This window comes from Musca autumnalis, unplaced genomic scaffold, assembly GCF_047663935.1.
Source record: "Musca autumnalis isolate F117 unplaced genomic scaffold, ASM4766393v1 scaffold_5, whole genome shotgun sequence".
Classification (NCBI taxonomy): Eukaryota; Metazoa; Arthropoda; class Insecta; order Diptera; family Muscidae; genus Musca; species Musca autumnalis.
Window position 1 is genome coordinate 51,337,759 of NW_027412088.1, and position 11,134 is coordinate 51,348,892.

The following is an 11,134-nucleotide window of genomic DNA, read 5'->3' on the forward strand; positions in this document are numbered from 1 at the left end:
ATAAGTTGGCGGAAAAGATTAAATAAATAATAAAATAAAAAAGTGTTCACCACAAACTACAAAATAAGTTATTTTATTTACATTATCGTTTTCCATAATTTAATTAATAATTTTTCCCTTTTTTAATTCTATTTATTTTTAATAACCAAACGTTTGTTTATGTGTTTGCCAAGAAGTCCGCCACAAAACATTCGAATTTAAATCAGCTGATCAAACTTGCAAGTTCTTACAAGAAAAATTTTCCTTGCAAAAATTTGTAAACAAAACTCTCCAAAGCTCTCCAAAATTCTCTCACTATTGTCTCCAAATTCGCTCTCTTTTACTTTACACGTTTGTTATCGAACGGCATTTTGTGAAAAGTGAAAAAAAAATTGTTCTATGCCCTGATTTTTAACTTTATCGGGGCAAAGCCTTTACAGACTAGTATAATATAGGAGAAGCCTGGCTATTACAGGACTGTCTATATACCTTTAGATTGTTTGTACGTACTCTGGGATTATCGATAGTTTGCCAGCTCTAGGTTACAGTGACTTTTTGTGCGGAAGCTTTTTTTACCGAATCACGTTATAATTAAGATTTTATGTAATATTAAGTAAAAACTCTTCAAAATATCATACAGGGATACAAGGTTGTAAACAACTAATGTACATATGTTTGTAAAGGATATACATATTATGAACATACCTTTTGAAGACGAGTTTTTCTCCTGTGGAGCAACTGATAGTATGTGAAGAGCCCTAAAAGGCCTCGGTACAATGCATGGTAGAACAAGAAAAGGTAGCAGCAATACCCAACAGATTGAACTGGGCTGTAATGTTAGTGTCAAATTCCAAACGACATTTTATATATTTATCTCTATGTTCGATGTATATTAGGGATATATATATATTTGAAGAACAAATTTATTCATAAAAAAAAAAACTATTTCCCATAAAGACGGCTTCATATCATTGACATGTAATCTCCTCCAGGGACTGGATTCTTGTTCTATGAAAATCTGAAATGAAAAATATTTGCCTTATAAAATGTTTCATTTGACATTTATTTCCTTTATACAACTTTTCATTTCAATTTTTCATAGAACAAGAATTGAGCCCCAGGTCCGAACGACATGCCGCACACTAAAACACCGCTTATAGAGGCGATACAATATTTGTTAATATGTGTGGTACATTGTTAAACTTGAAAAAAAAAATAAAGGCCTGCGTACATAAGCTGCCTTGCCTGATTGCCTTGCTTTCCTGCTTCATTTCTGACATAAAAAAATAAAAGAATAAAGAAGGCCGAGCAAATTTCGAACTGGGTTGCCCTTTTCTTTTTTATTCTTTTATCAGAAGCAAGCAAGGCAACCAGGCGAGGCAGCTTATGTAACCAGGCCTTAAAGCCCTAAAGGCCTGCGTACATAAGCTGCCTTGCCTGCTTACCTGGCTTACTTCTGATAAAAGAATAAAAAAGAAAAGGGCAACCCAGTTCGAAATTTCCTCGGCCTTCTTTATTCTTTTATTTTTATTATGTCAAAATGAAGCAGGAAAGCAAGGCAATCAGGCAGAGCAGCTTATGTACGCAGGCCTTAATAAACATGTGCTTTTTTGTTTTCAAAAGCAAACGATTGAAACAGCCTCTCCTTTTTCAATGAATTACCAGCGACCCCAAACATTTTTGCAAAAATTCTACTTTCTGCGAGAAATTCAAATTGAAAATCTAACAAGTTTTCATTCGTGTTTTTCAAAATATTCAATCAAATGTGAAAATTATTAGTTTTTTAAATTCCAAAAATTTATAGACATTTCCTTATTTTCATGGTACAATAATACAGGTAGCATTATCAAGCCAGCTGATGGTAACATAATGTGTCAATTGCATTGAAATGATATCAAATTTTGACATCTTATGTTACCAACAATTGTTGATGCGGCTACCTGTATATTTGTACCATGCTTATTTTGTTTACATGTACGTTGACACTGACGTTTACAAACAAAAACAAATTTCTATGTGGTTGTTGTTGAGTTGTATTTGTTGTACCATTTACTTTACCTGGTTTGTTCTACCATGGTACAATGGCTCCGTTAAGTGTCGCGTTACAATAACCATATGAAAAGAGTGTAAGTGATGCCAAGTTTTCTTTTGAAGTTTTCATGTGGTTGTTGTTTTTAACGCTTGACGCGACTCACAACGGGACGAATGTGCCGAGGACTTTAAGGCCTCAGAACAACGGCTCGGTTGTTCTTCCAATGTGAATCCATTTATCGGACTTGTTATTATACTATCAGTTTTAAGGCTAATGTACCTTATCGAAATAACGGTTTTAGGCCCTAGGTATGTTTGGAAGAAATCTGTTTCGGACAATTTAGGAGTTGATTTAGCTACGTCCGTCGGGCTAGCTGGATCGCACGATAATTCTCGAACGGATCAAACGATTAAGGCCGCGGCACATACGGTCCGTTGAGCGTCGCGTTACAACAACCACATGAAAACTTCAAGAACAAACTTGGCATCACTTACACATTTTTCATGTGGTTGTTGTTTTCAACGCGCAACGCGTCGCACAACGGACCGTATGTATTTGGCCCTTTATGTCCGAAATTTGGTTCTCATAATATTTTCTCCAAACTCAGATTAACTTCGAATAAGGGCCAAATCGGGTACTTCCTCCTACAAAAGTTCAAAATTTTTCGCAAAAACCTGTGCATGATAACTCTCGAACGGTATAACTAATTATGTCCAAACCTTGCATGTCCTAATATTTCTGGCTGGCGGTCCCTTTTACAATTTTTTTGGGGGACAAGACCATACTTCCTGAGATAATGTCCCAAAAGTTCTAAATTATCCTCCCGGCATCAAATCAAATGATTAATAAACACTAACATTTATATTTAATTTTAATTAATTTCTCGTTGGAGTCGAGTTTAATGATCGAAGATTTTGTGCAAGTACTTGCAAGTACTTTTTACTAGTGATGTTATCGAACAGACCTATAGCATGTGAGAAATGAAAACTTCAAGAAAGGAGAAGTCACTCCACAGCAGATACGTCTGATGAGCTACTACCAACAGCGAAACCAGGTCACAGGTAATGGTGGTGTTTGGATTCGAATCTTCGGCTTTCCTTTTTCCCTTGCAAAAAATCTTCGATCATTACGCTCGACTCCAACGAGAAATAATTTAAAGTTAATATTAAAATGATCTTCACCCTAAAGACCCGGCACATACGGTCCGTTGAGTTTCGCCTTACAACAATCTAGAGATGGTATTTACCGGGTATTTACCTAAAGGCAAACCAAAACCCAGAAATAAATTCAGTCCAAAGGTCAACAATAATTCTAAAGGGCCAAATACATACGGTCCGTTGTGTGACGCTTTGAGCGTTGAAAACAACAACCGCATGAAAAATTTGTAAGTGATGCCAAGTTTGTTCGTGAAGTTTTCATGTGGTTGTTGTAAAGCAACGCTCAAGGCGCCGTATGTGCAGCGGCCTTAACAAAAAAAGTTTTTACTCAACATTTGGGTAAATACTCAGAAATAAGCTGCAAGATCATGGTAGAACAAATATAAGGTAAAGTTAATACTACAACAAATACAACTCGAACAACAACCACAAAGGAATTTGTTTTTGTTTGTAACGTTACTGCCAGTTGTATTTGTAAACAAAACAAGGAAATGTCTATAAATTATTGGAATTTAAAACACTAATAATTTTTCACATTTGGTTGAATATTTTGGAAAACATGAATGAAAATTCGTTACATTTTCACATCATTCCACTAAATGCATAAATTCTCGCAGAAAGTAGAATTCTTGCAGAAAAGTTTGGGGTCGCTGGAAATTCATAGAAAAAGGAGAAGCTGTTTCAATGTTTTGTTTTAGAAATCAAAGAAGCACATGTTTATTAGGGCTTTATTTTTTTAAATTTGAACAAAATACCTCACATATTAACAAACGTTGTATCGCCTCTACAAGCGGGGATTTACTGCGCGGCTTATCGTTCGAACTTGGAGGAGTTTACATATCATTGATATGAAGGAGTCTTTCTGGGAAATGTTTTTTTCCGAATGATATATTTTTGTGAATCCATTATGAATCCATTTATCGGACTTGTTATTATACTATCAGTTTTAAGGCTAATGTACCTTATCGAAATAACGGTTTTAGGCCCTAGGTATGTTTGGAAGAAATCTGTTTCGGACAATTTAGGAGTTGATTTAGCTACGTCCGTCGGGCTAGCTGGATCGCACGATAATTCTCGAACGGATCAAACGATTAAGGCCGCGGCACATACGGTCCGTTGAGCGTCGCGTTACAACAACCACATGAAAACTTCAAGAACAAACTTGGCATCACTTACACATTTTTCATGTGGTTGTTGTTTTCAACGCGCAACGCGTCGCACCACGGACCGTATGTATTTGGCCCTTTATGTCCGAAATTTGGTTCTCATAATATTTTCTCCAAACTCAGATTAACTTCGAATAAGGGCCAAATCGGGTACTTCCTCCTACAAAAGTTCAACATTTTTCGCAAAAACCTGTGCATGATAACTCTCGAACGGTATAACTAATTATGTCCAAACCTTGCATGTCCTAATATTTCTGGCTGGCGGTCCCTTTTACAATTTTTTTGGGGGACAAGACCATACTTCCTGAGATAATGTCCCAAAAGTTCTAAATTATCCTCCCGGCATCAAATCAAATGATTAATAAACACTAACATTTATATTTAATTTTAATTAATTTCTCGTTGGAGTCGAGTTTAATGATCGAAGATTTTGTGCAAGTACTTGCAAGTACTTTTTACTAGTGATGTTATCGAACAGACCTATAGCATGTGAGAAATGAAAACTTCAAGAAAGGAGAAGTCACTCCACAGCAGATACGTCTGATGAGCTACTACCAACAGCGAAACCAGGTCACAGGTAATGGTGGTGTTTGGATTCGAATCTTCGGCTTTCCTTTTTCCCTTGCAAAAAATCTTCGATCATTACGCTCGACTCCAACGAGAAATAATTTAAAGTTAATATTAAAATGATCTTCACCCTAAAGACCCGGCACATACGGTCCGTTGAGTTTCGCCTTACAACAATCTAGAGATGGTATTTACCGGGTATTTACCTAAAGGCAAACCAAAACCCAGAAATAAATTCAGTCCAAAGGTCAACAATAATTCTAAAGGGCCAAATACATACGGTCCGTTGTGTGACGCTTTGAGCGTTGAAAACAACAACCGCATGAAAAATTTGTAAGTGATGCCAAGTTTGTTCGTGAAGTTTTCATGTGGTTGTTGTAAAGCAACGCTCAAGGCGCCGTATGTGCAGCGGCCTTAACAAAAAAAGTTTTTACTCAACATTTGGGTAAATACTCAGAAATAAGCTGCAAGATCATGGTAGAACAAATATAAGGTAAAGTTAATACTACAACAAATACAACTCGAACAACAACCACAAAGGAATTTGTTTTTGTTTGTAACGTTACTGCCAGTTGTATTTGTAAACAAAACAAGGAAATGTCTATAAATTATTGGAATTTAAAACACTAATAATTTTTCACATTTGGTTGAATATTTTGGAAAACATGAATGAAAATTCGTTACATTTTCACATCATTCCACTAAATGCATAAATTCTCGCAGAAAGTAGAATTCTTGCAGAAAAGTTTGGGGTCGCTGGAAATTCATAGAAAAAGGAGAAGCTGTTTCAATGTTTTGTTTTAGAAATCAAAGAAGCACATGTTTATTAGGGCTTTATTTTTTTAAATTTGAACAAAATACCTCACATATTAACAAACGTTGTATCGCCTCTACAAGCGGGGATTTACTGCGCGGCTTATCGTTCGAACTTGGAGGAGTTTACATATCATTGATATGAAGAAGTCTTTCTGGGAAATGTTTTTTTCCGAATGATATATTTTTTTCTCAAAAAATATATGTCCCTAATGTACATCGAAATAGAAATAAATGTATAAAATGTCATATGAAATTTGACACTAACGTTACAACCCAGTTCAGTCAGCTGTGTATTGCTGCTACCTTTTCTTATTCTACCATGCTGTAAGATGTTGTATTGGCGATTCCATATAGTAAATACCCAAATACTACCCACACACTGTCTATCTCTACAACAACCACATGAGAACTTCAATAGCAAACTTGGCATCACTTACACTTTTTTCATGTGGTTGTTGTTTTTGACGCCTAACGAGCCACTTAACGGACCGTATGTGCTGCGGCCTAAATAGGCAACAATTTTAAATAAATTCCAAACTAATGGCAAATTCGAAGGTGGACAATATGGGACCACCTATTTCGGTACCTCCACCACAATTGTTCAAACATTTTGACTTAAGCGGGGTACACACGATCAGTTTTGACTGTCGATTTTTCGGCATGACAAAAATGAACGGCCACACTGGCAAGCAACCGATTATTTAAACAAAACTGACAGTCAAAACTTATCGTTTTATTTAACCTTTATTTTGAATATTTCTCTCTTTGAAAAACAACCCATACTGCGTCACAGACGGAGGATGTATATACATATCTGTCGATAAAGCCGACATATACCACGGTGCTCTTGAATCAAATTTAAATGGAGGGTGCTTACACCTGAGAAGTTTTTGCGGATTCTGAAACTTCAATGTTCATAGATGAGAAAAATAAAAAAAAAACAAACAAAATCGCCGGAGCGCTTTTAAAATAAATCGCGGTTTTACGTTGACTTTTTTAGGGGTTGTTTAGGTTTTTGCGATTTTGCTTGGAAACCGCAAGTCCTATCAAAATGGGAATAAAGAAAATTTTGTTCTCTACAAGATTGACCTTAATGATATTTTCGTAGGTTTTACAACTTTTGAGATATAGTAGTTGAAATTGGGACGATTCAAATTCAATTCTGTATCATCTCCATATAAAACAATGTCATGACTGCAATTTCCCAACTTAAACTTATATATCTAAAAAATGGTACAACCTAGGAAAAATTACATAAGCCAGTCTTGTAGATAATTTTCACAGCTATAAGATTTTCTCAGGTCCCATGCCGATAAGACTTGCCAAATTCAAGCAAAATCGCGAGACCCTATCAAAAAAAACCTAAAAATGTAAACGGAGCTTCTTTATATCAAAAATGGTACAGCCTGAGAACAAATCATAAACGTCAATCCTGAAGAGAATTTTCACAGCTACAACATTTTCTTTAGCTCCATTTCGATTGGACTTGCGTTTTCCAAGCAAAATCGTGAAAACCTAAAAAACACCTAAAAATGTGAATTTTTACCGCGATTTATTTAAAAATCCCTACAGCGATTTTTTATACAAACATTGCTGTTTCAGAATTCACAAAAACTTCCCCTGTGTAAGCGGTTTTCATTAAAAGTTAAGACGCACCCTTCATACATTGTTTTATAAGGGGGCGATACAGTCAGTTGATTGTCCCAATTTAAATTTCAATATCTCAAAAATGGTAAAACCTACCAAAATACCGTGATGGTCAATCTTGTAGAGAATTTTCATAGCTACAACATTTTCTTCAGTCTCATTTTGATAGGACTTGCGGTTTCTAAGCTAAATCGTGAAAACCTAAACAACCCCTAAAAATGTCAACTTGAATCGCGATTTATTTAAAAAGCGCTCCGGCGATTTTTTTGTTTTTTTCTCATCTATGAACATTGTAGTTTCAGAATCCGCAAAAACTTCCCAGGTGTAAGCACCTTCCATTTAAATTTGATTCAAGAGCACCGTGATACTCTTTTAATTGTTAATATTAAAAAAAAATACTTTGCCTTTTCTTTATAGACGACGCTTTTGCACAGTGGTACCTGATAAACTAGATCATGAAAAAGTGTTTCACGGCAAGTATTATTGGAGTTGGACGCGTGTCGTGCCGTGAGCAGTGCGTGTTCATCTCTTCTCGAAAACGCCGTGTTTTGTGTGTTGTGTTTAGGCACGCGCCCATCTCTAATTCAGTCGACTTCTTTAACACAATGTCGTGCTTTGATATTGTTAAAGTTACGAAGTTTTTCGGCAATTCACACACACATGACCCGAACGCAACGAAAGAGCACACAAATGTTTTGATTTGTTTTTGTTTTGCAGCATGCGTGCATACAACGTTACTAACACACTGTCAAAAGTTGCAAATATTGAGAATTTTGTGTGCCCTCTTCTTGGTCGGCTGTTAAAGTTTAACAGATTATTTTTATTGACTAATGCTTTGTCTTTTTTTATATCTTTTAGGCATTTTATGCGGATTGAAGAAGTTCATATTCAAGGAACCGTTGGAAGCTACAGCTGCAACACGTCAACGTCTGAAAATTCTTATGATATTAGATAAGATTGTTACATATGTGTTCTTTTTTATAGTTTTAAAATTTGCATGGAATTGGACCATGTCTTTGGTGTGATTTAAGGGAGAGAAAAAATTAAATAAATAATAGAGAGGAGATTGGGAAAAACATTACATTCGCGCATATTTTATTTGAATCTCCATGTCTCCCTGCATCAGTGTGAATCAGGGATGCCAACTGTTCCGTGGTAAAAATCGCTACAGAAAAGTTATGTTAAAAATCGCCACAAATCTCTACTGACTAAGGGGTAGTTTATACTATATGTAAATGTCATATGACATGAAATTTTCCATCGTTATATATTCGCTAATATGTGTAATATTGGACATTTTCCTTACACCATTTACTCTGTGCGTCCACATCAGCAAAAATATAAAAAACTACGTCTCCACATTGCCTCCGTGGGTAAATATGGAATGTTTTTATTTCGTGTCATATGACATTGATAGATAGTGTATACTACCTCTAAGACCAAAAAACTCTACGAAAATGTGTTAAAACGGCAGAAATTATCAACTGTTACACAGAAAGAGAGAAATTTCTGTATTTATGAACACTAACTGGCCTCTAAATATATGAGTGTTCCCGTACTTTTTTTAATGGTAAAAGTAGTAAAAGAGAGATCAGTAAAAAATTAGACACACCTACACTTTATTCAAAAAGTACGGGAACGGGAAAATCGTCACTTTTCCCGATACGGTGGAAAAGTACTAGGCTTGCTCTCCTTGGCTTTCTGGTCAAGGACAGCTGCGTGGGAGGTCGATGGGTTGACTGCTTCGATGGGATGTAACCACAAATCTATTAGAGGTAGTAGAGAGTAGGTTTAGCAGGGCAGTTAAAGAGATGCAGTGTGTCGTGCGGGCCTTTGCCACTTGCTGGTTAGATGTTTTGCACGGTGTCATCGATCATTGACCTATAGGAATTCAGACGGCTGCACCATCCCGAGCGTTGTTGAAACAAAACTACTGTGGTTTGTCGTGGCAGCTGACGCACCTTTGCTGTGATATATGGGGGATGTTCTCCGAAGATCGCGTTCACACGATAGCTGTTAATGGCATCTGCGACTGCATCCGTGTAAAAACTATTTAAACCTGCTTGATAGGCCTGTTGATCTAAGGGTTCACTCTTGTAACGTTGGACCTCTATCTCTCCGGACATGGCTGGGTGAGGATGGGGGTGATCCAATCCATGATATGGTGATTAGGATGGCTCTCACGGTAACACCTCAGCAAGTACTGCTACAAAAGCATGCCATTGTGTTGCTGCACAGGATGAATCTTTGTCTCCTCATGTAGGTGGTCCACTGAAAACATGAGGAGGCACCCTATTGTAGTTCTCAGGGCGGCACTCTGACAGGTTTGAATCATGGTATAAGTAAAGAGGTAGATTTAAATGGAACAAATCTATAGAACCCTTGTTTTTCCTGAATTCCTAAAGCCCTCGGCACATACGGTCTGTTTAGTGACACGTTGGGACACGCGTTGTTCCAAAACAGTTAAATTATGTTTAACTTTAATGCGTCAGCCATATTGTTGTTTTTCAAAAAAACTTGGCTTCACTTACACTTTTTTCATGTGGTTGTTGTAACGCAACGCACAACGCACCGTATGTGCCGAGCGCTTAAAGCCTTCGGCACATGCGGTCCGTTTAGTGACATGTTGGGACATGCGTTGTTCCAAAACAGTTAAGCCCTCGGCACATACGGTCCGTTTAGTGACACGTTGGGACATGCGTTGTCCCAAAACAGTTAAATTATGTTTAACTTTAATGCGCCAGCCATGTTGTTGTTTTTCAAAAAACTTGGCATTACTTACACATTTTTCATGTGGTTGTTGTAGCGGAACGCTCAACGCACCGTATGTGCCGAGCGCTTTAAATTATGTTTAACTTTAATGCGTCAGCCACATTGTTGTTTTTCAAAAACTTGGCATCACTTACACTTTTTTCATGTGGTTGTTGTACTGCGACGCTCAACGCATCGTATGTGCTGAGCGCTTAACTGCTATGCCTAAATACGACCGTATTCCTAGGGCGTGTGTTGTGAAAAAAGTAGAACACATAAGCTCTGTTCCTTTACGTGCAAGAATCTTCAAGTTTTACCACTTTTTACTCGAAAAGCGTTTCTTACTTCTGACACCACACAATTCATATGAGAGCAGTTCACAACTTTTGCTACTTTTGCCGGTTTTACCATTGTCAAAAGTAAAGGAACAGACCAATATTCTTATGAGAATTACCGAAATACGTCGAGCGTATTCTTTTTGTAAGTTGAACAAATTCAACTATGACAGAACTTTTTGTATGCATGTACATATGTGTGTGTTTTGTATTTTGAAAACAAAGGAAAATTATTTATTTTACGAATGAAAACATTTAAATAAGTTTTGGTCGCGGAATTGGTGTTTTAAATGTGATTTTCTACTCAACGTATTTGGGTAATACGGACGCTCAGAGAGCGTTGTTGTGCATGGTAGAATAAGAAAAGGTAGCAGCAATACACAGCTGACTGAACTGGGTTGTAACGCTAGTGTCAAATTTCATATTACATTTTATACATTTATTTCTGTTTCGATGTACATTAGGGACAAAAATTTTTTGAAAAAAAAATATCATTCCGAAAAAACCATTTCCCAGAAAGACTTCTTCATATCAATGATATGTAACCTCATCCAAGTTCGAACGACAAGCTGCGCAGTAAATCCCCGCTTGTAGAGGCGATACAACGTTTGTTAATATGTGAGGTATTTTGTTAAAATTAAAAAAAATAAACCCCAAATAAACATGTGCTTCTTTGATTTCTAA

At 36.6% G+C, this 11,134-nt stretch overlaps 1 protein-coding gene across 2 annotated transcripts in view; it reads left to right on the plus strand.

The window, feature by feature from the left end:
• LOC141387396 (putative fatty acyl-CoA reductase CG8306) overlaps positions 1 to 8,445 on the plus strand; it is a 50,097-nt gene extending 41,652 nt beyond the window's left edge. For both annotated transcript variants that reach the window (XM_073957022.1, XM_073957021.1), the window contains exons 10-11: positions 7,782 to 7,837; positions 8,223 to 8,445. In XM_073957022.1, the coding sequence (XP_073813123.1) occupies positions 7,782 to 7,837; positions 8,223 to 8,389 (223 nt within the window). In that variant the 3' untranslated portion in view covers positions 8,390 to 8,445. The remainder of the gene's footprint in view (positions 1 to 7,781; positions 7,838 to 8,222) is intronic.
• Positions 8,446 to 11,134: the final 2,689 nt, after the last annotated feature.